Source organism: Solanum dulcamara, chromosome 2 (genome assembly GCF_947179165.1).
Source record: "Solanum dulcamara chromosome 2, daSolDulc1.2, whole genome shotgun sequence".
Lineage (NCBI taxonomy): Eukaryota > Viridiplantae > Streptophyta > Magnoliopsida > Solanales > Solanaceae > Solanum > Solanum dulcamara.
In genome coordinates, this window is record NC_077238.1 from 14,922,126 (window position 1) to 14,950,000 (window position 27,875).

The 27,875-nt window shown below is 33.2% G+C and overlaps 2 protein-coding genes and 1 pseudogene across 8 annotated transcripts; 1 reads left to right on the top strand and 2 right to left on the bottom strand.

Annotated features, from left to right (window-relative positions):
• The first annotated feature begins 3,130 nt into the window (after window positions 1–3,130).
• LOC129880370 (uncharacterized) lies at window positions 3,131–15,909 on the top strand. 4 transcript variants are annotated; one of them, XR_008765372.1, is made up of 7 exons: window positions 3,131–3,238; window positions 3,326–3,420; window positions 3,976–4,185; window positions 7,595–11,952; window positions 12,033–13,196; window positions 13,717–13,794; window positions 15,240–15,909. XR_008765372.1 is itself a non-coding variant. In XM_055954363.1 (5 exons), the coding sequence occupies exons 3-4, from the start codon at window positions 7,637–7,639 to the stop codon at window positions 13,183–13,185; spliced, it is 5,469 nt and encodes a 1,822-aa protein (XP_055810338.1). In that variant the 5' UTR covers window positions 3,131–3,238; window positions 3,326–3,420; window positions 7,595–7,636; the 3' UTR covers window positions 13,186–13,196; window positions 15,240–15,909. The 4 variants fall into 4 exon arrangements, 1 of the variants encoding a protein (XP_055810338.1); XR_008765371.1 differs by lacking the exon at window positions 3,976–4,185; XR_008765373.1 differs by lacking the exon at window positions 3,976–4,185 and having other exon boundaries at window positions 3,147–3,238; window positions 3,332–3,420.
• A 1,250-nt stretch (window positions 15,910–17,159) lies between these two features.
• LOC129880371 (receptor-like protein kinase HERK 1) lies at window positions 17,160–18,535 on the bottom strand (annotated as a pseudogene).
• A 6,491-nt stretch (window positions 18,536–25,026) lies between these two features.
• On the bottom strand, window positions 25,027–26,843 carry LOC129880372 (receptor-like protein kinase HERK 1). 4 transcript variants are annotated; one of them, XM_055954366.1, is made up of 2 exons: window positions 26,762–26,843; window positions 25,027–26,445 (listed from the first exon to the last, which is right to left on the bottom strand). In XM_055954366.1, the coding sequence occupies exons 1-2, from the start codon at window positions 26,793–26,795 to the stop codon at window positions 25,556–25,558; spliced, it is 924 nt and encodes a 307-aa protein (XP_055810341.1). In that variant the 5' UTR covers window positions 26,796–26,843; the 3' UTR covers window positions 25,027–25,555. The 4 variants fall into 4 exon arrangements, 3 of the variants coding, with proteins under 3 accessions (XP_055810341.1, XP_055810340.1, XP_055810339.1); XM_055954365.1 differs by having other exon boundaries at window positions 25,028–26,622; window positions 26,783–26,833; XM_055954364.1 differs by having other exon boundaries at window positions 25,028–26,622; window positions 26,762–26,801.
• Window positions 26,844–27,875: the final 1,032 nt, after the last annotated feature.

A 27,875-nucleotide genomic window follows, 5' to 3' on the forward strand; every position in this document is an offset into this window, starting at 1 on the left:
TACTATTCATTCTTGTTACAATTTACGACCTGTGAGTTATGGACTCACCTTACTATTGTTCAATCACCCCAACAGTCCCCACCTATCAACCTTAACCGCTCAATAATTTTAGAGTTGAAGCATAACCAATCACTAACCGTATTTGGTTATGCTTTTATTTAAGTACACTGAAACAAACTAAAATTAAAATTCTATTAATCACATACACAAAAAAGAAGGGGTTAGAAAAATAAGCCTCGGACTTTTGTTACCTTCTGTCAGTAGCACCACATGAACTCAAAAATTGATACTCACTGCATCTATTTGTATTAATAGTTCTCCATCGCTTAGAGGTGAAATATGATTGTCAAAAACTCTTCCCCATGCTTCTTGATTCTCATCAAACTCGACTACAATATCAAATATATTTTTAGTGTCATTTATTCCTTCTTGGATTTATTATTATATATAAGCATAATAATATAACCCAAATATTTATAATAAATTAATAATAATAACAAAATAATTATAAAATCATCTTTCAAAAAGCTAACACCATATATCCAAAAAGAAAAAAGAAAATATTGACTTTACTTACTTTTCTGTGGCTACAAGTAAATCAAACTACATCAAAATTGAAGAAAAACTGCAACAATTTATATTATACTAATATAAAATAAATGCCAAGAAAAAACAATCTGCAGTGAAAGAGAAAAACCGTGCAAAAACAATCTGCAGTGAAAGACGAACAATGTGAGGAAAAAAAACTGCGAAAAAAACTGCATAATTAAAATTAACTGGGAAGGTCCTATTATCATGTTATATAATTAAGTAAGGAAAGAATTTATACAAGGTCAACTCCACATTTATTTTAAATTTAAATAGTCTCCTTATATAAATTCACCAAATTAGTAGTTCTTACCTATTACAAATAAGTAAAGATTTAATTTAAAAAGTTTTTGCATTTTTTGAAATTTTTTTTGACGTTTTTCAATCTTTTTTTTGCCTATTATTTTAGATTTTTTTTGGATCAAGTCTATTTTAGTTGAAAAATGATTCTTCGTATATGAATTTGACCATGATAAGAGATCTTTATTTATTTTTTTATTATATTTATTAAAGTCAATATTTAGGAAGGGGAGCCTTGGAGTAACTGGTAAAGTTGCTGCCATGTGACCAGGAAGTCACGGGTTCAAGCCTTGGAAACAGCCTCTGACCGAAATGGAAGGTAAGGCTGCGTGCAATAGACCCTTGTGGTCAGGCCCTTCCCCGGACCCTGCACATAGCGAGAGCCTTAGTGCACCGGACTGCCCTATTAAAGTCAATATTTAATATCATTAAAGTAATGATATATTAATTGAAGGAAAATGGTGAAAAGACGATTTTCTCTAAAGCAAAATCTTTTAATGAAGGACGAAAAATTCAATCAACATATTAAAGGTCTTCATGCTTTTAATATAGTATAGATTAGATGCTTGTTATGTTATCAGTGACCGTATAACATTTTTTAATTATTTTTTATTAATTGTTTAAAGAATATCAAAAATAACACAGCAAAATCCTATTACGAATATTTAACAGAAAAATTATGCGAATAAGCAAATTTATACTAGTTAATTAATTAACATAGCTATAATTTAGCTAATTTACAATTCGCCACTAACATTTAGCATTAATTACGGTTCGAGTTTGTACAAATTCTACATTTGTATAATTCAAAATTTGTATAACTTTTGTATAATATAATTTTATATAATATAATTTGTATAACTGTTTAAAGTTCAGATGTTTGTATTTGTATAGAATCGTTATATCGCGTCTATACAAAAATAGCTCAATTATACAAACATACCCGTGAATTATACAAACTCACCCGCGAATTATACAACCAGACAGCTTAAACTATACCTACAACCCCACAAATATGCAAACTATCGGTGTGCATTATTTGGATTAAACCGAAAATCAAACCAAATTAAACCGAATTTTAATTTGGATTGATTATTTTACTTTTTTTATTTTTTGGTTTGGTTTCGGATTTAAAAAAAAATCAAAAAAAAATCGATATATATATATATATATATATATATATAAACTAATTACATGTATAATATTTAGGTTAATAATTAAAGTTATAATTAGCCACTTTCATCCCCTTTTTTTAGTAAGATACATTTTATTATGATTAGTAATTTATCGTATTAGGACTAAGCCCAATTCTCTGACCATTCTTATTTCCCTAATTTGTAGGTATTAGGTTATAATATTTTTAAACTGGAGTTAGTTTCATTGAAAGTTTCATTATGATTTAGTTTAGATTTTATGTTTGGACATCTATTGGTATAATTTAAGTTATTGTGTTTAAAGTTTTACTCGTAACTTATATTAGAAAGTATATTTAAGAGATTTAATATTATTACTTCTCCTTGTATGTAATTTTTATTTTTTTAACATGCAAATATAACTTTGATTATGCTATTAATTATAAACATAACCAAATAGCCGAACCAAAAAAATTCAAACCTAAAAGAGAAAACCTGAATCAAACCAATTTTTTTTTGATTTAAATTGGATTACACTTTTTCAAAATCGAAAATCAAAAAATTAAAATCGAATAACACAAAACCGAATCAAAAAATCGAATGCACACCCCTATTATAAACTATAACTAAAGAGCCTAATTAAATTTATTATAATAATTATTTGTGAAATTTCTCTATATTTAAAATGAACAAGACCTATTTAAAATATCTAATTAAAAATTGATACCAAATTTAAAAATTTGCCTATACACTCCGCCTTAATATTACCACCTTTTGTGTTTCACGTGAAAGGAAGTTCAAAAAAATGAAGATAACACCATTATTAGAGGAATTAGGGGTCGTTTGATTGCCGGTCCAAGTTATTTTAAAATGAATTAATTTACAAAGTTTTTTACTATATAATTCATAGGATGATGAAATATTTATAATCAAATTTAAAATAAATTTATAATTTAAAATAATAATAACATATTTATTAAAATTTCATGAAAAAAATAAAATATACGTAAATCTATATTTAATTTATTGAATTAAAAATAAAAAAATTTCAATTAAACAAAATATAAGTTTAATTTGTTAATTCCTAAGGACCCCCCTCATTTGATGAAAGTCAATGGTCTACCTTTAATTAATGATTGTTCGAAAATGAAGACAACCATTCATCAATTATCTTAGTGAGAAGACCAGTATGAACTCTGAGCTCTTAGATCTCATGGGTTAGTATTTTTCTCTTTGATTTTCAATTCCCCAACATCAAAATGAAAGAAGAAATTGAAAGTATTTACCTTCTTTTGCTTTGTTAGTTGCAGGACGTGTTGCTTGGGTGTTTGAGGACTCAAAAATCATTGAACAAATTAAAGGTGTTTGCACTTATATTTCAACCACCAACACTAGTACAGTAAGTTGTTTAGTTTCGTTTCTCCTTTGCTCAAAATTCTTATCTATAAACTAATTGCATCTTATACAGATCTGAATCTGTTTTTTTTAGATCTCTGTGCTTAAGTTTGATGGTCAGTTTTTGAATTCAGTCTAAATTTGTATCCCAATGTGATTTAGTTTGACTTGACACATAGAGATTAAAAAAAATAAAACCTTTTTGAAACTCATGGTCTAAATAAGTCACCTATGTTTGTGCCTTATAAATCATTTCATGGTAAAATAAATATTTTAAAGTTAAACAGTTACTTAATAAATATAAAAATGTCATTTTTTTATTGACTAAAAAGAAAAGTGAATGGTATAAATTGGACATAAAGTAGTATGTTTGACCAAGCATTTAGGAAGTCAAAACTTATTATAGAGAGTTGAATTGTTTGACTAAATTTTTAGCAAGTCAAAAGTGCTTATTTTAGAGAAGAGAGTTGAGTTATTTGACCTATCTTTTATATTTTTTTTAATTTTAAAAAAAGTATTTTTGAACTATGTTGCTCGTATTCTTCAAAAATGTCGATAGGTACGGTGTGGCAACAATTTTGGAGAGTCCAACGACTTAGCTTTTGAGTACTCGGAGAAACTATTTTTCAAAAGTTGCCGAAACTTTTGGTACAGTTTCTCAGGTTCTTCCTCCATGCTTTCCAACACTTGACTCTAGGCTTCCATGCTCTCTTGAAGCACTCTATAGTCTATATGCTTGATGTCAACTTGGTAGTCTCCATTATCAAAGGTGACCCCTTGATCTATATCATCTCTCCTTAAAATAAGTTTATTCTAGAATTTTGACCTTGTAAAACAAAGAAAGTAGTAAGAATAAATACGAAGTTCATCACTAATAAAACATTGTATATGAAAGCTGAAAAAACAAAGTTCTCAAGCTTGCACTGAAATTTAACACTCGTATGAGTTACGATAGCCAAGTGTCGTGGTAAACTATAAAGAACATATTCTCAACACAAATGTCATTTACTTGATTAAAAAAAAACAATATTCATGGAGTGAATTAAGATAACCAATGTTTCCAAAGTAAAGATCACATATTCCACCATTGATTTTATCATCAAATGAAACTAAGCCACCCCCAATTTCTAGACTTGGATACATTCCCTCAAGCACAAAGACACTCACAATCATGATTCCATTTATGCCAAATGCTTCTATAACCTACCACATATTGTACACTTTTATGGTATAGCCAAGTATCATAATAAACAACAAATATTAAAATTCACAACAACCACAATAAGTACTTGGCTAGGAGGAAGATGATAATCACTAAGACAAATTCTCATCGAACTTCCAATTCTAAGCAACTTTATGACAAGCCAGTCATCACAACATTCAATAAAGATCAATCTCCCAAGAGAATTAGTATGAAATTGTCTTTGAAGAAGACAGAGTATCAAATAAAATGAAGGAACCTATAAATTCAAAAGACAGTTTGTATGCTCATATCGTCCCTACTACCACTTTGCACCAAAACACCCTTCAACTCAAGTGTTGGAGATAATTCATTTTCCAAAATTGCACGAGAAATAATAAAGTCATTGAAACGTCAATTTGAGATGCCAAACTAGTCCGTCATCTAGTTGGTTATCGTACATTTATAAAAAAAAGGGCAGCCCGGTGCACTAAGGCTCCCGCTATGCGCAGGGTCCGGGGAAGGGCCTGACCACAAGGGTCTATTGTACGCAACCTTACTTTTATCAAACAAAGAATCACATTCCCGGGGTCAAATACAAATCAAATCCCAAAACATCTCTAAGAGCTCCAACAATCACTTCACATAGCATCTCAAGTGCGAGTTTCTTAAAGAATAAACACAAGTCATCACATAGTTGCTGCAAGAAGTCTTAAGGTCAAGGGACTGAACCTTAAGTCATAGTTATTGATGTTATTATCACGTCATGGAGGCCATAGTAAATTGAAGCATCATCATTAAATTATGCAATATTTCGTTATACATACGCATGCATGCTATTATTTGTGGAACTCAATTCTTAATTATACAAGTATTCAAATCATTACTTTCATATCATATTTTGAACTTGTCTTATACTTTACAAAATTGTGCCACTCACTAGCTCAACTTATACTTCACAACATTATGCCATTTATTGGGATTTAACATGTATATCATTAATCATAATCATTTAGTGAAAACACATTATTTGCATAATACGTATCCCTTGTTTTCGTAAAACGTAACTTGAATACATGCATCAAACATTTGAGTTCATATCATAACACCATATGTATCAAATTGTATAACATGGTGAGACATGCACTCTCTCGTCCGAACAGGCACACACCCACACACTTAGTATTTTAAGGTATGCACTTTTAGGAAAACGCCTTAAGGAATGTTAGATCTCCACCTCATAACCCTTAGTGAACAAACAACTCTGAATGATCCAACATGTTCCTAACTAGTCAATCTACATTGTTTGTAGCTTAAACGTGTCCATTGTAACTCAATTCATCAAAAGTGACACTTTGGGTATCGGCTTAGGCCACTCAAATCCCAACTTGTAGTTTAGGGTGAAATTGAGATTTATCCATGCTATTCCCACTTTACCCATAGGCTATAAATGCCTTTTATGGTTGTATAAGACTAATTAATACACATAAGCACGGCTCATCATTTTCTCCAACCCCTAATAACCGCCATTAATGTCCCTCAATATCGGGTTCATCCCAAACTTCATTACAATCATAAATACTACTCACTTATTACCTGTCCAAGTGGTAGAATAGACTTTCTACACCAAAAATATTCTCTTGAACGAAGGTATTCGCGCTTAGATGGTGGCTCAAGATCAGCCTCATGAAAACCTAATATTCCCTGAGGAGGTTCTACCATGTGGAAATAACTTTCTTATCATTCAATGCGCATCTTGTATTTCATAAAAATTGGGGGCAATAGTATCCTTACGTGGATGATTATCATAAGAGATTCCCAACATATCATATGATTCTCGTTCTTGAAAATCCACGCGTTTCCAAACCCAGAAAACAGACGGAATTCTAGGATTCCTCCTAGAGGTAAATACTTTTATGCATACCTCTTCTGGTTGATCCACACCATCCTCTATTTTCGTAAGATGCTACACACTAGCTAACAACCCGCCAGGCGCTACATCATAGGCACATTGAGAGCTTAGATAGTTTTACTCACAATCCGTATTAGTTAATAATCCTAGTGATTGGATTTCTATGCTTAGTCTGATAGGAAATAAGATATTCAAATAAATAATTTTATAGCGAATGGATTGACTACCGATTCCGAAGGAACTGGAGTTACATCTTACCTCTTTGATGCCAAACTTAAAGCTTACACCTTTAGGGTGTTTTTGAGATATTTGATAATCTAGCAAAAATTCTGGAATATAGGTATTTGGGTAATCATTACATGAGTGATTGGATGGGGGAAAATGACCCGCAAGAGCTTTCCAAGTCGTTCCCCAAGTCCTTGAATCTTGTTTGGGGACCAACTATCCTGATTTTGGCACCCTTAGAGCCTTTAAAAGTGCACGGCTGCATGGGTTTCGTGTGCTGACTCCACGGGAGGCCTACAACGTATACGGTTCTGCTGGTCCAGGTTGTTGTACATGTCGGATATTATTCATTAAATTGGCTTTAACTTTGTGTATGGAATTCAAATTGACAAACAGTCTGAAATGTTGGAAACTAGACTTCAAGTGCTACAATACTCATCTAGAAATCCTTGCCAAATTCCTTCTATATTAAGAGGTGTACTCTTTTAAAGTTAGGCCTTGTGTCACTTATTAGAATCTTTAGCCCCTAGTATGGTCTTCCACTCTTTTCTTGTTCTTAAGGCTCCTATTAACCTCCCCAAGCACCTTCATTTCAATTCTAATTTCATCAAATACATATTTTGAACAATCTACATGCCAAAACAGAGTTTCACACTTTTTATCATATCAAACTCATGGTTTGAGCAATATCGAACATAGGAGTGACTTAAGGTTTTAGCGGGAAAAAATCGGGGGCAGTGTCTTTCCTGCACTTGTGAAGAATAATATGGTAAATTAGGATTGTAAATGGTGGAATTAGCATAATGTATGAGATATGTTTGTGTCAAACTGCTCTGACGATACTGATTTTATTACTTGCAGGATTTATTTACAATCAAAGGAAACTGAAAAAGTGGAAGGGAGATGGCCAAGGAGTGTCGCGATGCAATAGGTACCATAAACCTTGTGAAGGGCCAGCATTTAGATAGAAGGACCATTGATCAATTGGAGGATGCTACAAAGCACCTAACACTTGTAGCTGTATTTCTCACGAATCTGGAGGAGCTTCACCCTGCTAATGGAATATCTGGACATCTTAGGCCCCTATTTTCAGAAGCTCATGACGGCTTTTCTCTGATGTGTTCTCATCCTCCTCGTTCTCAGTTTACCGTTAAACTGGAGAACATTGCTGAGAAACTCAAAGCTTCAAAGGCGTCGAGATCAACTAGGAAAATGATTCCAGAGCTGCTGAAAATAATTGAACCCAAGAATATTGCTAAGCAAATCAAAGCTTCAAAGCCATCAAGATCATCTAGCCCAATCACTATGGATATGGTGGGGTTTGTCGAATCCTTGCTTGGTTCTGTTCATCGTGCATTGTTCTTCATCAGTGTAGGGCCTCATGTGTCTGTGCTTGACAAGAAGCTGCGACATCTACAAGTCTTCTTTACTCTAATTTCAAAGCGGGGCATTGAGCATGAGAGTATGAAGGATCTCTTCAACCATGTTGAGGATGTAGCTTACACTGCAGCACAACTATGTCTCTTGGGGTCGAGCTGCGATATGGATTACGAGTTCTCTAAATTGCTGGAAAGGATAAGTCGTCCTTTTAGCCCAGAATTGAGGCAGATTTATCTCAATGCCTTGATAGGGTTAAATTCATCAAGATCAAAGACTACAATGAATGCAAAATATATGCTTGATTTTGTTAGTGCTCTCCAAGATGATCTGAGACTAAGCTGTGATAATCGAATTCGGTGGCTGCAACGAGGACTTTCTTACCTTTGTCGATTTCTCAGGGACATAGAATCTTATCCTGTTTCAAATCGGAAATTGATTTCTCTTCGATTGAATATGGAAGCTCTGGCTATTGGGTCTGCTAGTGCCATCTACTCCTATGATGAGAAAATGGATAAGACTACTGAAATAGACCATGTGCTTTTTCATTTGCAACTGAAGTTCAATTATGTGAAAGTAGAAGTTGATCTGATTCGGCTACAGAACATTCAAGGCACCATAATAGTTCCTATGAAAGATCTGATTGACTATGTTTGGGAAGAGCTGATATTCTTTAGAAGTTATTTCATGGATGCATTCGACCAGTGTAAAGAGCAGACTAAGATAACTGTTATTTTGACATCTATTCAGTCTGCAGTTAGCCAAGCATGGTCAGTCTGTGATTCTCTTTGTCATGACTTGGATCAAAACGACTTGGCCAGGGAAATTAATTGCTTGCATTTTCAATTGCTTCTTAAGTTCAAATTTATTAAGGCGGCGATTAGACAGTTGTATCCCAGCATTTCTACATCATCAACACCAGACCATCCTATGATAGATCTGCTGAACTTTCTTCCTATGAACTTTGGGGCCATTGATTCCTATATCAGCGTGCTAAAAGCCTCCTATTCATCGTTCTCACATAGTCCCAATATGTATGAGAAATCCCCCCATACATCATTCTCACTTAATTCCGATATGGATGAGAAACCCCCCTACACATCATCCTCACATATTCCCAATATGGATGAGGTCTTGATGAGGTTTCATGAATATATTCTTGACAATCTGCTACTAAAGGATGAAACCAATTTGACGTTTACTGTTGCAGATGAGGTCAAAAAGTTTTATGATGGGTTGTTGCTCCTGGTTACATATCTTATTGAACCTCTAGTTCCTCACACTGAATGCAGGAAGCAAAATAATCTCTCAACGGGAGATGAAACTATTGCAATTGAGGCGGAATCTTCTGTGCGTTTATATTATGAGGATACTATGAATAGCAACGAATGTAAGGAGGTCAATCTGGCACTTCAGTTTTTGACTGTGGTTTTCTGGCTTATCAAATCTGAGGGAAGCTTGATGGATCTACTGAAGCACAAATCCACTTTGGAAGCTCAAGTTCTTGATATGATTGAGAGTGCTCATGAAGAACTTATTCTTCTTAGGTCTATTCTCTTGGATCTTCTCAGGCAAAAGCTTAACAAATTGGATGATCTCTTAATGCATGCTGAAGTGACTGCCAAAAGATTAGCAATATTCTGTTATACTTGTTATGAAAGTTTCATGAACGGAAGCAGCACTGAGAAAATGAGGCCTTTGTTATCTGATTTTCTGCAAGAGATTGAGTCTGTCAAGGTAGAGTTCAGAAATGTATGTTTTCAAGTTCTGGATGTATCACCTTGCACCATGACAGATGGAGAAGGCCTTGTCAATTTCTTATTAAACCACCAGGACAAGGTGCCGAATGATGATGCTGTTTCTTCTGACGGAAGTTTCACCGATGGAAGCAGCACTGAGAAAATGGGACTTTCATTAGCTGATTTTCCACGAGAGATTGAGTCTGTTGAGGTAGAGGAGGTCAGAAAATTATGTGATCAAGTTTTGGATGCATCACCTTGTGAGATGAGTAAGACTGATGAGAAAAGCTTTATCAACATTTTGTTAACCCAACAGGACAAGGTGCTGGACGATGATACTGGTTCAATCTCTTATCTGCTTAACCAAATCTCTGTAGTTAAAGACAAATTATCGCACATTGGCTCTTTACTTGTAGATATTGTACAGTACCGCAATATGCATAGAGAACTCAAAGATCTTGCTGAACGTGTTCAAGATAAAAACTACATTTGTTTCTTCTCTGTCAAGGGTTGTATTCCAGTTTGGTATCACACACTATATCTCTCTGATGTCAAGCAATTGCTTAAGTTTGTTGAGGCAGAGGTAAAGATGATTTGTCTGAAAGTACCAGATTCTTCAAGTTATAGCTTCCCTAAGACAAATGGATTAGGATATCTCAATTGCTTTTTGGGCAAATTGGAGGAGCTTTTACGTTCTAAGTTCGATTTGGTAATCGACTTAAAACATCAGATTGAATCAGTCAAGGAGGGATTATTGTGCCTAAGATCATTCATTGATCATTTTTCAGAAAGCTATGATGAGCATGATGAAGCTTATGGTCTTATAAGAAGTGTTTCTGTAATGGCATACAAGGCTGAGTATGTCATTCACTCATGCTTGGCCTATTCTCATCCACTCTGGTACAAAGTTCTTTGGATTTCTGAAGTTTTTGAGGATATTAAGCTTGTAAATAAATTTGTTGGGGAGACATGTGAAAGAAGGAAAATTGAAGCGACTGTGCATGAAGTTGCAAAGACCTCCACTAATCTAGCACCATCTTTTCCAGTTAATACTCAAAGAGCAAATGAAGAAATGGAGGGTTTTCAGGATACAATGGATGAATTAAAGGAGAAGCTACTTAGAGGATCACCTGAGCTAGATGTCATTTCAATCGTTGGCATGCCAGGATTGGGCAAGACTACACTAGCGAAGAAAATTTACAATGATCCAGTAGTCACCTCTCGCTTTGATGTCCATGCTCAATGTGTTGTGACTCAATTATATTCATGGAGAGAGTTGTTGCTCACCATTTTGAATGATGCGCTTGAGCCTTCTGATCGCAATGAAAAAGAAGATGGTGAAATAGCTGAGGAGCTACGCCGATTGTTGTTGACCAAGAGATTCTTGATTTTCATTGATGATGTATGGGACACTAAAGTGTGGGACAATCTATATATGTGCTTCAGAGATGTTTGGAATGGGAGTAGAATTATTCTAACAACCCGGTTGAGTGATGTTGCCAATTATGTTAAATGTGAAAGTGATCCCCATCATCTTCGTTTATTCAGAGATGATGAGAGTTGGACATTATTACAGAAAGAAGTCTTTCAAGGGGAGAGCTGTCCGCCCGAACTTGAAGGTGTGGGATTTGAAATAGCAAAAAGTTGTAGAGGGTTGCCTCTCTCAGTTGTGTTAGTAGCTGGTGTTCTGAAACAGAAAAAGAAGACACTAGATTCTTGGAAAGTAATAGAACAAAGTCTAGGTTCCCAGAGCATTGGCAGCTTGGAAGAGAGCATATCTATAATTGGATTCAGTTACAAGAATTTACCACACTATCTTAAGCCTTGTTTTCTCTATTTTGGAGGATTTTTGCAGGGAAAGGATATTCATGTCTCAAAAATGACCAAGTTGTGGGTAGCCGAAGGGTTTGTACAAGCAAACAAGGAAAAAGGACAAGAAGATGCTGCACAAGGTTTCTTGGACGATCTTATTCGTAGGAATCTAGTGATGGTCATGGAGAGGAGACCTAATGCCAAGGTGAAAACGTGCCGCATTCATGATTTGCTGCATAAATTCTGCATGGAAAAGGCCAAACAAGAGGATTTCCTTCTCCAAATCAATAGGTAAAAAGAACTGTATTAAAAATCTTGTGTTATGTTTATGCCAACTCTCATTCTCACGTGTGCTCTTTTATCTTATTCAGTGGAGAAGGTGTATTTCCTGAACAATTGGAGGAATATCGATTGTTCGTTCATTCTTACCAAGATGAAATTGATCTGTGGCGGCCATCTCGCTCAAATGTCCGCTCGTTACTATTCAATGCAATTGATCCAGATAACTTGTTATGGCCACGTGATATCTCCTTCATTTTTGAGAGCTTCAAACTTGTTAAAGTTTTGGATTTGGAATCATTCAACATTGGTGGTACTTTTCCCACTGAAATACAATATCTAATTCAGATGACGTACTTTGCGGCTCAAACTGATGCAAATTCGATTCCTTCATCTTTATCTAAGCTTGAAAATCTTGAGACTTTTGTCATAAAAGGATTGGGAGGAGAGATGATATTACCTTGTTCACTTCTGAAGATGGTGAAATTGAGGCATATACATGTAAATGATCGGGTTTCTTTTGGTTTGCATGAGAACATGGATGAATCAGCTGGTAACTCACAATTAGCTAATTTGGAAACCTTTTCTACTCCACGTCTCTTTTATGGTAAAGACGCAGAGAAGATTTTGAGGAAGATGCCAAAATTGAGAAAGTTGAGTTGCATATTTTCAGGGACATTTGGTTATTCAAGGAAATTGATGGGTAGGTGTGTTCGTTTTCCCAGATTAGATTTTCTAAGTCACCTTGAGTCCCTCAAGCTGGTTTCCAACAGCTATCCAGCTAAACTTCCTCACAAGTTCAATTTCCCGTCGCAACTGAGGGAATTGACTTTATCAAAGTTCCGTCTACCTTGGACCCAAATTTCAACCATTGCAGAACTGCCCAACTTAGTGATTCTTAAGTTATTGCTCAGAGCCTTTGAAGGGGATCACTGGGAAGTGAAAGATTCAGAGTTCCCTGAACTCAAATACTTGAAACTGGACAACCTCAAAGTTGCACAATGGTCTGTCTCTGATGATGCTTTTCCTAAGCTTGAACATTTGGTTTTAACGAAATGTAAGCATCTTGAGAAAATCCCTTTAGATTATGCTGTATCTCTAAATAGAATTGAGGTAAACTGGTGCAACTGGTCTGTTGCCAATTCAGCCCAAGAAATTCAAACAACGCAACATGAAGTTATGGCAAATGATTCATTCACAGTTACTATCCAGCCTCCAGATTGGTCTAAAAGATCATCCCCATGACTCTTACCAAGGTTTGTTCTTGCTGTGTTCATCTGAGTACACCTAACATTTATTCATTTTCTTTTACACCAGAACATGTTTATTTTGCTAGTATTACTTAATTTCATTAAAAGAAATTGAACTCATATTTCTGATACAATCTTAACTTTTCTTGGGCTTAATTGAGGTCTAGATTAGATCAATGGTTCCTGTAATTTTTAATTCACGGTTTGATCAACTGTCTTATCATAGTTGTCAAATGATAATATTGTTACCCCCAGCCAACTTTATTTAATTCAAATGAAAACTGATGTCACAATTATGTTTCTGTGAAATATTTTTGAATTTTTTGCTATAAAACTGATGAATTGACGGGCTTCTATATTTGTCAGCTCAACTCTGTCACCAGAAGCGTATTAGAATTACTGTGGTGTTAGAAAAGAGTTCTACAGAATTTTATGCTTTTGCAGAATTGTTAAGTTTCTACTTTAAAACAGCAGAACTGTTCTGTTTCAGTAGCAGCAGCAACTAAAGTTTAATTTTCTATTTCAGCAAGAGGTGTTATGTTTATTTCTAGTGCAAATGGAGTTATTATGTTTAATTCTTAAAAAGAAGAAGAATCAGGAGCAGGTAAAGATGATTGCTTTTTCTATTTCTCTTCTTTTAGATGTTATTTCTTTATCTTTCCTCATCATCTTGAACGTGAACACTGCCGAAAGCATTTTAAATAAACTAGAGAAAAATAAAATCTTTTTGTATAAAACATTATCATGTAATATGCCTGAATCGATGGTACAACTGTTTGACAAAATGATAGAGAGGGGAGACTCATGTAAGTTTTATTTTATAGTGTAGACAATCCGTGCACGACTTCTAATTTCTGGCCGCATCACAATGTGGCAAAATAAGTAAAAGTTCCCCTCTCGAAGTGGAATGAGCAATCAGAAAAGCACATACTTATTGGTTACATACCAATACAAGCTGACTGTCACATCTTGGTTAACTTAGCCTTGCTAACTAGGACTGTTAGATTTGTTATTAATGTGCTGGTTAATTAGAACTAATTGTAGTTAGCTTGATGATCTGGTAGATATGTGTACATGAAGATACATGCCTAACTCAACCTCAAAAGTTACCTCATAAAGAGAGGATTGCTGAAGACCATATAAAAACCCACAGCCCATTCCAACAACCATTGTGGGACTTGACAGCATAAATAGCCTTATAGTTGTACATTGCTGAGTTAAATGAAAGATATTTTTCTTTTCCCCTTGAGCCGATCACATTTTTCTCTCTAGCTCCTTCCATGGATACCGTAGATTGACCTGGATTCATGGTTTTCTATCGTTTCATCATCTGGTAGATGAAATTACGCTTTTGCATTCGTAAGATGAATGTATAATGCTGGTGCAACTTTGATATTCTTAAGAAATTTCTGGACAGTTATTTTAATGAGACTTGGAAAAGAATAAATGCATTTCTGACTTCAGACACAGCTCTATGACATCCTTGGCAGATGTCAATGCTGTTCTATCATATGCTCTTATGTGATGGGAAGTCAAGAAAACCTTCTTGTATATGAATTCCTGCAAACCATGGTCTTGATCTTTTAATCTCAGTTGAGTAGCAGATACAATTAAATTTTGTTTTGCACAATTACTGAAGTGCTGTCACACCATTGATTTTGTTTTTGGCTTGAATCAATATAATTTCCTGTATATGTTGATTTTGGAAGACCATAGCAAAAGGTAAAGCACTGAATTTGGATGGAAATATCTGACATCCTTATATGGACTGTAGAAGGTTTGGTCTACCTCCATCAGAACACAAGAAGAGTATTATTCATAAAGATAAAATCCAGCAATATAGTATTACTACATTGCTGACTTTGGGTTGGCAAGGTCTTTTCAAGAAGACAAGACTCGCATAAGCACTGCCATGTTAGGGACTTTGTTAGTGATTCCTTACTTTCACGATTTAGATTGTAGGTCAAAACTTTTGTTCACTAAATACTAAGCCAGTAGGCTGATTAGTTACCTTAGTCAATGATTAATTTTTCATTTTTTCCTTCACAGAGGATATATGGCACCAGATACTTGGCTCAGAAGTTTTTGCCGTGGATGAAACAAGCATGGCAACATTTTCAACATGCAAGAATAGAGGAACTGTTTGATCCAAATCTTATGCTTCACAACTATCACACAAGCAATGCAAAAAAAGGAGGTTCTGGGATTAAGACCATTCATAATGTCCAAGGCATTGCTGATGCGAGTAAAGAAAGAGAGAGATTTACTTGCTCCAACTAATCCCCCCTTTATAGATGATGAAATGAGAAAAAATGGAGCTTCATGAAACTTGGGATACCGATCTTATCCCCATAGAGAAGGTAATTCGGCTTTGATAGCCACTTGCCAGCATTTCTCACAGTTGTTTCTACTCCAGATTATGTTTCAGTGACCTCAAACTGAAACATCACATAAATATGCAAGAGCGAATCTGTGCATCTCAAGTATTGTCTTGCCTTGGGTTCTTTGTTTATTTGTTTTTTTTAATGGCATACTCTGGGAGCACATGTTTGTTTGTTGTAAATTGTAATGGTGAAGTGTTTGTACATATCTTGGAGGCAATTTATCATTGTTACATTACACATTACCAGGAAGACATATCTGAGTACCCTCACTTTTAATGAGAATTGGAAAGTATAGGGAGTGCTATTTCAAAGAATGTATGTGTTAAATCTTTACACATTCTGAGTCATTTCGGTATAATTTTCTTCTGTGATTGTCAGCTTGGTAGCAGGCTTGTGTGCGAGCTTGGTCCGGTTTCTATTCCTAAAGCCCACGGAGAAGGGTGTGGCCCCGTGATTCCCCAAACCAGCTCCTGGCCTTACCCGGCGGAACCGGCCGGGGGTATTCGGGCGGAGAGATTCCGGTTTATCCATCACTCAATTCAGTAAGCTTTTCCTTTTTTGGTTCATGAAGATTCTCGAAAGTATCTGCTCCGCCATGAATGCATTCATGCTGTTGTCTAGGCTTTTGGCTTGAAAATTACGCCAAATCTTTACTGAACGCATGCACCTGAAGACAGCAGTTCACTGAAATCCTTTGTTGCTCTACATTGGTTTTGAACCTTCTTTCGAAGAAGGGAAAAAAGGTAAATATACAAGTGAATATACCTTTGTTGAAAAAGTAGTGCGCATTTACCTTTTTCATTAGCTAACCTATATTTACTGAATTAAAAAAAAAACAATTCTAACATTAATTCGTAACTTTAAAAAATTAACTCATTCATTTGTTTTAAACCCGGCCTAACTAAAAAAAACTCTCTTTTATTCCGTCGCCTGATGACTTAGACTTAGGATGCGGAAAACCCAAAATCCTCCATGTTAAAAGGAAAACAGAACTATAGTTTAGCTATCAACCCCTTGCGATCTCCATTTTAATATTCTTCGCTCTAAAGAAAAATAAGAAGGAAAGGAGTATTCAAATAGATACAATTCATCTTAACTTTCTGGCAGGGATTGTATTTCTCTTAAAAAACTGAAAAACTTTTTAATAGAGATTATCGTTGCAGAAAATAATGAATTGCTCAGCGAGTGAAAATATATGTATTATATCAACTTTTAAAATCTGTAGTTCCATTCCGAAAGCTGAAAAAGTTGAAGTAATATTATAACTCGATTCATTTAATTTTTTTTGAAATAGTTAAGAGTAGTAAAACAGAGATGAGCTAACAAAATGACAATCTCAGAAGAAGTATGCAAACTTCCTTTTGCAGGTTTACAATAAGAAAATGTATTACTATATTTTTGTTCCCCCAAGGCTGGGATGCGATGAGGGAATATAGGTATCAAACTCAAAGAATTACGTTACTAGGTCTTTCTAGAGGCTCAAAATTGTTCCATATTTGGGAAAGCCTTTTTCGATAACATGATATTAATGGAATAATTTTCTATGTATGAAGAACTTAATAGAAACAATATACAACACACGTAATAAAATGAAAGAAGGATCCACAGGTAGAGCAATTCATATTTTCAAAGTTAACCTTCTTTATAAAACTCAGAAGACTGTTACAAAAACAAAAAATAAATCTTTATATGATCAATGAACAAAAGTGGAATTAACAAACACCTAAGGATGTTATGTAACATTTTCACTTAGTTATCAACCATCGCCTTAACCCTCTGGTCTGTGGGTAAACCCTTAAAAGATAGAAAGCCAGTGTCCTCTACTTGACCAATTGCTATAATTTGATGAGATCATCCAGATCTGAGCATCAAATGACTTGCAGTCAGGATCATCTAGAATAACGGCCTCTTGGAGACGAAGTGCGTACTCCAGTTTCCACAGAACATCACCCATTGATGGCCTATCTTCACTAGACAAAGCTAAGCATTTCACCGCTGTTTCTCCAAACTTGCTGAGGGACTCTGGTCTTATTTTAGCCGCAATATTGGTATCTACGATTTGTTGCAACTGTCCCTTCTTCTGAGACTCCACTACCCATTCAGCTAAACTAATCATCCCTCTCGGAAGATACTGAACTATGGCAGGCCTAGCACAAAGAACTTCAAATAAAACAACACCTAAAGAATAAACATCAGATTTTTCTGTCAGTTGTCCTCTAAAATAATATTCAGGGTCAAGATAGCCCATAGTTCCTTTCATGAGTGCGCTAAGCTGGTCTTGATCAAGGTCAGGCCCTGTCTTGGATAGTCCAAAATCAGTAATTTTTGGCAGGAAATTCTCATCAAGCAATATGTTTGTAGATTTGATATCACAATGTATAACTGTGCTGGTATGAAGGTAGTGCAAACCTCTTGCTACCCGATGCATATCTCCAGCCTCTGCTCCCAACTCATAGTAGGTAGATCTGAGCCATACAAATGGTTCTTGAGATTCCCATTCTCCATGTATTCATAAACTAAAATCATCTCATTTCTTTCTTTACTGTATCCAATCAATGAAACGATATAGGGATGGCGGAGCTGAAAGAGAATGTCAATTTCTGTTTGGAACTCTGCAATACCTTGTTGGGACATAGGATTGTAGGTTTTCAAGGCGACCTTTGTGCCATCAGACAAAACACCCCTGTAAACCTTCCCAAAGCCACCTTCTCCAATGAGAAATTTCACATCGAAGTTGTTAGTTGCTTCCTCCAAATCTACAAAAGGAATTCGAAAAGGGACACGATAAGTCGTATCATCATTTGTGTAAGTTGTTGCCTTGGAATACTTGCTTCCCATTAATAGCTTCTGTTTGGTCAAACAGAAGCTATTTGGAGTTTGGAGGATGAGAAGTAGGGATGAACATGGTATTGAAATCGAAATTTTCTATATCGCTGTACGTATGTTATGGTATTTGATACAATATTCGGTATGCATTTTAAATTATTTTGATATTCAATATAATGTTAACTATTTATAATATAAATATCGAAATATTATATATCATATCAAAGTTTTATAATAATATAGAGATAAGTATCAAAAACACACCTAAATACACAGTGTATACTACACTCTCTTTTTTTCATTTTAAAAAATTTATCACATCACACTCCACATACAAAATTAAATAAATTATTAGAAGTTAAAATTAAAGATTAAACTATTAATACCCCACAAAAAAATTTAAAAAATAAATTATAAAATATAATATAATTTTTTTTCTTATCTTACTCCACCACTTTCTCTCAACATATCCCCCACCCAATTTTTTAGTTTAATTTTTAATTTTTAAGTTTGTTTTATAAAAGTTTTTTAAAAAAGTTCTTACTCCATCACCCCCACCCCAAATAATAATTTAGATACTATTTTATTTTATTTTAAAAAAAAATTCTACTCCACCCCATCTAATTCTCCGCTTTCAATTTTTTTTCTCTTTTTGTGTTAGATATATACATGTTATTTTAGAAGAGTATTTTTTATTTGCCTCAAGATTTTTCTTAAAATATAATTTTTATTTCTATTATTTTTGGTTTGCAAGTAGAAAAAAATATTTTTCTAAAAATATATATACATATCTAACTCAAAATGAGAAAATTTAAAAATAAATAAAAATAAATTAAAAGAGGAGGGTTAGATGGGGTGGGTATAATTTTATTTTTTTTAAAAAAAATAAAATAATAACATTTTTTTAGGAAGGAATGGGGGAGGGGGTGAAGCATGAATTTTTTAAATAACATTTTATAAAAGAAATTTTAAAAAATAAAAGGACTTATGATGAGATTAATTATGTTGAGGTGATTTTTTATTGGTTGTTTGGTTTGTCATATTCAAATAATATGCATGACATAATTTCTAAGAATACGTTATTTGTTTACAAAAATATCCTCCATTTCATTTAGTTTTTAACACTTTCTTTGCGAACTTTAGTTATGCACTCTTAAAAATAAAATCTTCATCTTATTTAACTTAAATGGTTTCAATTATACCGTATGTTTTTAAATATAAAACATTCATTTTATTTAGCTTAAAAATAAATCTTTCATCTTAAGTTTGTTAAAGTAAAAAGACATTATCATTGATATCACTTCATTTAATCACATATCACTCATATATTGTAAAATATTAAAGTTATCTTCATTTTAATTAATATATGAAATTCAAATTTTCAAGTGATTACAAGACTATTTAATTAAAAATATATAATTCAATAGTGGAGTGAACATTTTAAGAGAAATCAAAATATAAATAAACATAAGAATCAGTTAAATAAATTCAACGTATAATATATTCATATATATAAAAAATATTTATATAGTGTAATTTTTTAATAAAAAAATATATAATCATAAATTAACGAGTAGTGAAGATTGTGAATATTGTTATAAATAGTATTCAAAATCATTTTAATATAAATGTATGTAAACTTGATGTATAAAAGAGGGTTAAGAAGTATTTGTGTTATTTTATATTTTTATCTCGAGATAAATTGTTTCGAAATTAGTATTTCACCCATAAATAGAAATAACTTATCTCAGTTATAATTATTAATTTTGAAATAAGTTATCCCACATCGTAACAAAACGACCCCTTATTGTTACTTTTGCAGTGTTCCAAAAGCCATTTTCACTAGTATTTGAGAAGTGTAACAAGCTATATATATTAAGTTAGATATTAGTTGTCAGCGAATGAAATTCTTGATGTAAAATTATAAAATTAAATGAATAATCAAACATATATTAGTTAATTAGCTAACATAACTATAATTTAAATTAATTACGGCTCATCACTAGCATTTAGCTATAATTAGAGTTTGAGTTTTGTATATTTCGCACAATTATACAAACATTGTGCGCGATTACACAAATGATGTGCGCGATTATACAAACATTATGTGCGAATTGTATACCAAAATATACAAACACTGCGAATTGTATAGCGAATTTTACAAATGATGTGCACGAATTGTATAGTAAAATATACAAACGTTATACAAAAAACTGTGAATTGTATAGTGAATTATACAAACGCTGCGCGAATTATATAAACATTGCTATAGCTATAATTACGAAATATAATTATCCAAACTATTACTATAAAACATAACTAAGGTAATTTTGAATGACTATATGCGAAAATTTCTCAATTATACATGGTATAGTTTCAAAGTTTTAAATTGGAGCCTCGCGTCACAAAACGAATATTTTGTTTGATTATGCTTAATTTTAGATAAATATTGTTTAAACTATGCATCATTGACTATTTGATTGTGATTGAATTATTTTTTTATGGAATTGACTAACAAAGTTGTGTTGTTACTCAAATATGATTGAGACGTTTTCAAAAATTATGGTTAGAAAATTATCATACTATAAAATATCAAAATGAAATTTAAAAATATCAAACTAATTTAATATAATAATATTATAATATTTTTAGAAAATCAAAAATAGAAATTACCTATTGAAATTTAAAAATCTGTACCATGTCCACCTCAAGAAGACGAGAGAAATCAAAAGGCGTATTTTTTATAATGAGAGAACTGAAAAGACAATTACCTCTTCGCTAATGTATTTGAGCAATTTTATCGAATAGTATAATTTATATATGTATAACTTACGTAAATTATATACTATAAAGGGCTTATTATTATTTTTCCTATTTTTTTCCATTTATAAAAATTCCTTAAAAATATGATAATTCGGATACATTAATTTAGTAATTCGGATATATCAATTCAATAATTTGTAATTCGAATATATTAATTCTATAATTTAAATACATTAATTCTAATTCATAAATTATCTGAAGTACTGAATTAATATATCTGAATTATTGAATTAATGTATCCAAATAAAAAAAATTATTTTAATAATTTTTTAAAATAAATAAAATAAATAAAAATATATGATAAATAAGAGAGTGTAATTAAATAATCATTCCTTCGTACATATTTTGCAAAGTATTGGTCAAAGATATTGTGCTGTAATATCTCAACTTCTTTTGAGTCATGATTGTCACATATTTCAATTAATTTAGATGGTCTAGACCTCTAAAATCTAAGGTGTCAGTTTATTGTCAAGTTTTCAAATATTCTTCCGAAGTTATTTTTTAGAGAAATTTTAATCAAGTTTTATTATATATTTGATCATAAATTTTTTAAATTCATTTTACTATAAATTCTCTAAGGCCTAGAGTCCGTTTGGATGAGCTTAAAAAAGTAACTTTTATGTATAAAGTGCTTTTAGAATTTTGAAGTGATGGAAGTTATTTTTATAAATAAGCAGTTAAGTGTTTGGATAAAAGTGTTTATGATGTGAATTTTAGAGTTAAAAGAATAAAAAAAGGTAGTTTAAGAATTTAGTTAAAATATAAAGGATATAAAAGTAATTTCCATGGTCAAAGAAAATGACTTTAAGCACTTTGAAAAAAAAAGTTAGGAATCTTAACTTTTCATTTTTGACTGACTTTAAGAACTTTATGGCTTAAAGTCAGCATTAGGCAAATACGTTCAAAAGCTAAAAAGGACTTTAAGTTGATTTTGACCAACTTAAAGTCAATCCAAACGGGCTCCTAATCTATCGGTAACCCCTCAAAGTTGACACCAACTTTCACTTAGATACCTCAACTAAGCTTTGTTCATTTTAGACACCTCAAGTAAGGTTCCGATGTGTCATTTTGACATTTTTTTTTACAATCATACAAATATCTAAAATGTGCGTAATACACTTGCCGCTGATGTGTCAAAGTGACCAATTAAATGAAGTTAATGACTATTTTTTTCTAATCAAAAGTCATTATTTTAAAATTATTTTTGATATATCTGTCACGTTTCTTCATTTAATTGGTCACTTTGACACATCAGCGACAAGTGTATTACGCATACTTTAGATATTTGGGTAATTGTAAAAAAAAAGTGTCAAAATGACACATCGGAACCTTACTTGAGGTATCTAAAATGAACAAAGCTTAGTTGAGGTGTCTAAGTGAAAGTTGATGTCAACTTTGAGGGGCCACTGATGGGTTCCGCCATTCTCTAATGATATCATCTTGCATGGTAATTTTTTTTAAAAGAAAATACATCTCATAACAGAGCTCAAATTTGCATCTTTACAGTGGTAAATCTACGTTTTAACCACGGGTACCATAAGACTCATTATTTTTAAGTGTGTCATTTATAATATTTATACTTTCTTTATATATATATATATATATATATATTTTCAATCGAGATCACGGAATGACATGTCACTCCCTTCTGACTATATAGATCCGCCACCTGATTGTCAATATGTCATTGATGTGGCGCTTATATAGCGCGTGTATATATCACCTTCTAATGATGAAACCGATATTATATGTTTAAGGTGATATTTAGTTTACTTTGTAAATTGTTTAAGGGGTACTTAAACGCTCGTTCTAGATGTGGTCACCTTTCTGATCTAACACCACAGGCGATGGCCAGGGATCATCCTCTCAATAGGACAGAAAAGAAAGAAGGAATCTTCCTAGGAAGAACCTAGACGGTTTCTGATGCTAAAGTGAGTTTTGAGGACAAAGTTTAAGGGGTATTTGATATAATTACTCTAAATAGAATGAAAGTTATAGTTCAGGAGTTGCAGTGGCTACTAAGCCTTTTAGGTTGTGACACGTTGGATAAGATTTGGAGAAATTACAAAACATTTCACCTGTCCTTCAATTAAAAGTTTTAATTCCTACAAACACACATGTCGATCAACATATGTGTGCTCGTAAAATCTTCTATATAATAGTAATATTGTGATGATAAACATGAATATTTTATAAATATATTGTATTGTAAATATTTTTACATAATTTTTTAAATATGAGTGCAAGCAAGCAGATAACTTAGAAGTAGAACAATTTTGGATAAATTTGTAATTAAACAGATAATTTGTAAATAGTTCAAACACATATTTTTAGAAAAAGCCTTGCAACAATTTCTTTACATCAATTTAGGGCATGTTTAGAAAATTATCTTGATAATTGAATTTGGCATAATTATACTTTTTGATATGTTTGATTAGTCATATAATTACTTGGTCAATATGTAATTTGGTGAACAGATAATTTAATGTAATTGACAAGAGTAATTACACTCTTCAATTTTCTTGAAGAATATGTGTGAATTGCGTATAATTACATCGTAAGCTTCTCTCTCCTACTTTCAAAATGCAATCTCACCCCGGCCCCCCGACCCACGGGCAAAACCCAAAGGGAATGACCTAAACTTCATTAACGGCTCTTATCAAACTGATATCTCTCCACAGAATCACCACGCAAACAGCGTTCTACTACCAATTCCAGCCAGGAAAAGCAAATTGACCCTCGTGAAAATTCTTCAAAAACTGAACAACTTTTTAATAGAGATTTAAACTATAGTCTCCTTTTTATATACATAAGTAACACTTTTCACTAGATGAAGTGCACATTTTTTCCTTCTCTAGCATCTTCCTCTTCTTTCCTTTCTAACTTTGGTCTTTGTCAACATCAACAACAACAACATATTCAGTGAAATTTCACAAAGTGGGTCTGAGGAGGATAGAGTGTACACCGACCTTACCACTAGCTCTCTGAGGTAGATAAATTATTTTCGAAAGACCCTCGGCTCAAGGGAATAACAGTAATTAAATGAAAAAATGGTAGTGGGGAGAAACATGACAATCAATAGCAAAGTAGTGCATAGCAAATATGCAAGAAACTGTAACAACAACAAGGTGTGATCGCCTAAACACACTAGATGATATCAGATAAGCCAAAAACTACATGAATAAGCTAATACTACAACCGGCATGGTACTCTAAAACATCAATGATTTCACAAGTCTCCCTATATAGTCATTCTTCAAAGAAGGTAGACACATGAATGGCAACATTGAGCAAACAATTTGGATCTCCTCAATACAATGACTAAATAGATGGCTCTTCTGTCTCAGACCTATCACTTGTTATTAGAAACATTTCACGAAGAATGAGATATTGTTATAACATCATTAACACTATGCAAGAAAGAGAAGTGTCAAAACAAATCAACGATATTACCAGACCTGACTGTCATCCGTATTGCCAAATAGTAATGAAAAAGAGAGACTAAATAACAAGCTTTAGTGTTACATTTTGCTTTATTTCACAGCCACTAATTCTGTAGTATCACCCAATATCTCAAACACATCAAACATCCAGAAAAATCTGAGGGTTCTCTGAGTAATCTCAGAAGAGGTATGCAAACTTCATTTCGCCTCTTTACAATAAGAAAATGTATTACCATATGCAAACTTAGGCTCAAAATTTTTCCGTGTTTTGAAAAGCATTTTCGCTAGCATGATATTAATGGAATGATTTTCTATGTATGAAGAACTTAAAAGAAACCATATACAACATGTGTAACAGCTGGACACACCTAATAAAATGAAAGAAGGATCCACAGGTAGAGCAATTCAAGATTTCAAAGTTTACTTTCTATATAAAACTCAGAAGGCTGTTACAAAAACAAACAATAGATCTTTATATGATCCCTGAACAAAAGTGGAATTAACAAACACCTTAGGATGGTATGCACCATTTTCACTTAGTTGTCAACCATCAGACTTAATCAATGGCTAGAAACCCCTATTCAGCAGCAGAGGATCATTCGAATTGGATGAGATCATCCAAATCTGAGCATCAAATGACTGAAATCAATGACTTGTAGTCAGGGGCTGGAGCTATCCTCGCCGGAGGGGTGTCAAGACTCAAGCAAAACTCTGGAAAATTACATTCTACATATAAGTTAAATTTTGCTTTAATAAATATATATACAACTCTTACACCAACCATTTTTTTCTTGTTTTAAACAACTAAAACGACATGCACATTACTACCTTTCTCGTATATTTACTTCTTTTATGTTTTGACTTCCCTTGATGAAAATCCTGGCTCGCCGCTATTTGCAATAAAGATCATCTAGAATAACGGCCTCTTGGAGACGAAGTGCGTACTCCAGTTTCCACAACACATCACCCATCGATGGCCTATCTTCACTAGACAAAGCTAAGCATTTCACCGCTGTTTCTCCAAACTTCCTGAGGGACTCTGGTCTTATTTTGGCCGCAAGATTGGGATCTACGATTTGTTCCAACTGTCCCTGACTATGCGACTCCACTGCCCATTCAGCTAAGCTGACCTCCTCCCTCGGAAGAGATGGACTTAAGGCAGGCCTAGCACAGAGAACTTCGCATAAAACAACACCGAAAGAATAAACATCAGATTTTTCTGTCAGTTGTTGCCTTCTAAAATATTCAGGGTCAAGGTAGCCAAAAGTTCCTTTGACGACTGTGCTAAAATGAGTTTGATCAAGCTGAGGCCTTTCCTTGGATAGTCCAAAATCAGTAATTTTTGGCACAAAATTCTCATCAAGCAATATGTTTGCAGACTTGAAATCACGATGCATAACTGCGTTGGTATGGAGGTAGTGCAGACCTCTGGCTGCCCCGATGCATATCTCCAGCCTCTGCTCCCAGCTTATAGTGGGTAGACGTAGATCTGACCCATACAAATGGCTGCTGAGGGTCCCATTCTCCATGTACTCATAAACTAGAATCATCTCATTTCTTTCATCACAGTATCCTATTAATGAAACCAGATGCGGATGGCTGCAGAATGAGAGAATCTCAATTTCTGTTTGGAACTCTTCAATACCTTGTGTGGACTCAGGCTTACGCCTTTTCAGGGACACCTTTGTGCCATTACACAAAACACCCTTGTAAACCTTCCCAAAGCCACCAGATCCAATTAACAACTTGTCATCAAAGTTGTTGGTTGCTTCCTGCAAATCTACAAAAGGAACTCGAAAACTTTCAAAGGGAATGCGATAACTCAAATTTGAAGCATCATTTATGAAAGTTGTTGCCTTGGAATACTTGCTTCCCATTAATAGATAAAGAAATCCAGTATTTGATTAGGCAAACTGCTCCTGTTTTCTAGAGAAAAATCAATCTCTTGATCGGAAGGCTTCGATGTGGCAAAGTTGAAAACATACATAAGAAAGGGAAAAAATGAAGCTTAATTGAGTGCAAGTATATATGATTGAGGAAGCATGTACATGAAAATCACAAATATATGTAAACAAAACAGAAGCTGTAATCTTTACCAGAACAGAGGAGAGTCTTACTGTGCAGCTGCATTTTATTTCTCTGGGAAACGGAGTGAAGCTCGGTCTATTAATGAAACTCCTAAAAAGTTTATTCTACGAAATTAGGTCATACTTAAGCCCATAATATTTCTTTATTTTAAATGAGCAATAAGGATAAAAATTAAAATCATTAATTTAAAAAATAAAAATTTAAAACCATCTCCAAATAGATAATGCGCGCAAATTTTTTAAGGGGAGTGTATTAAAATAATGTTAAATAGAGTGTATTAGTAATGGTTGCATTAGTAATGCTTGAATTAGTTATGATTGCATTAATTATACATGAAATATTTCATATGCATTGTTTGGTTTAGCTTATTAAAAAATAACATGCACTGCATAAAAATATTTATTTACAAAAATATTCTAAACAATTATGATGGAAATGATGTTAAAAGGGGTTTTGAGGAGTAATTGAGTTTTTAACCATAATAATGCAAGCATTAAATCCTCTTGCATTACTAATACCTAAAAATCCATGGTATTAGTAATGCAAGCCTTAATACACAATAGAAATATATGCCATAAAAAAGTATACCAAACAAGATATTACTAATACACCTAATTAATACATGTATTATTTTTGCTAACACACTCAACCAAACTATACCTAAATTCTCTTTCTCTTGCGTTTGACCCACGTTATTACTACTTGGGAGTCAGGTAAGTTTCCCTTCACCTTTATGTGATCAATCACTTATCTATTTGCTTGATACAAAATTAGGCATAACTTTATTATTAGTCATATATCACTATCATATATATTAATTATATATTTTTTTTTAACAATTACATATATTATTACTAATTAATAATTTTTATATCATATATTAATAAAGATACAATAAATACAGATATCCCTTAAAACTAAAATTGATTAATTATCTTTACATTTCAACATCTGAATTAATTTAGTTCCAATCAAATTTGTTTCTCTCCAATCAAATCCCACCCCATCCCCCAAATCAAACTCCTCCACCAACACTATCTCTCCCCCCCCCCCCCCCCTCACTCCACCATATTCTCTGTTATCCTTCATCTTCAACACATTTCTCCATTATCGCATCAAAAT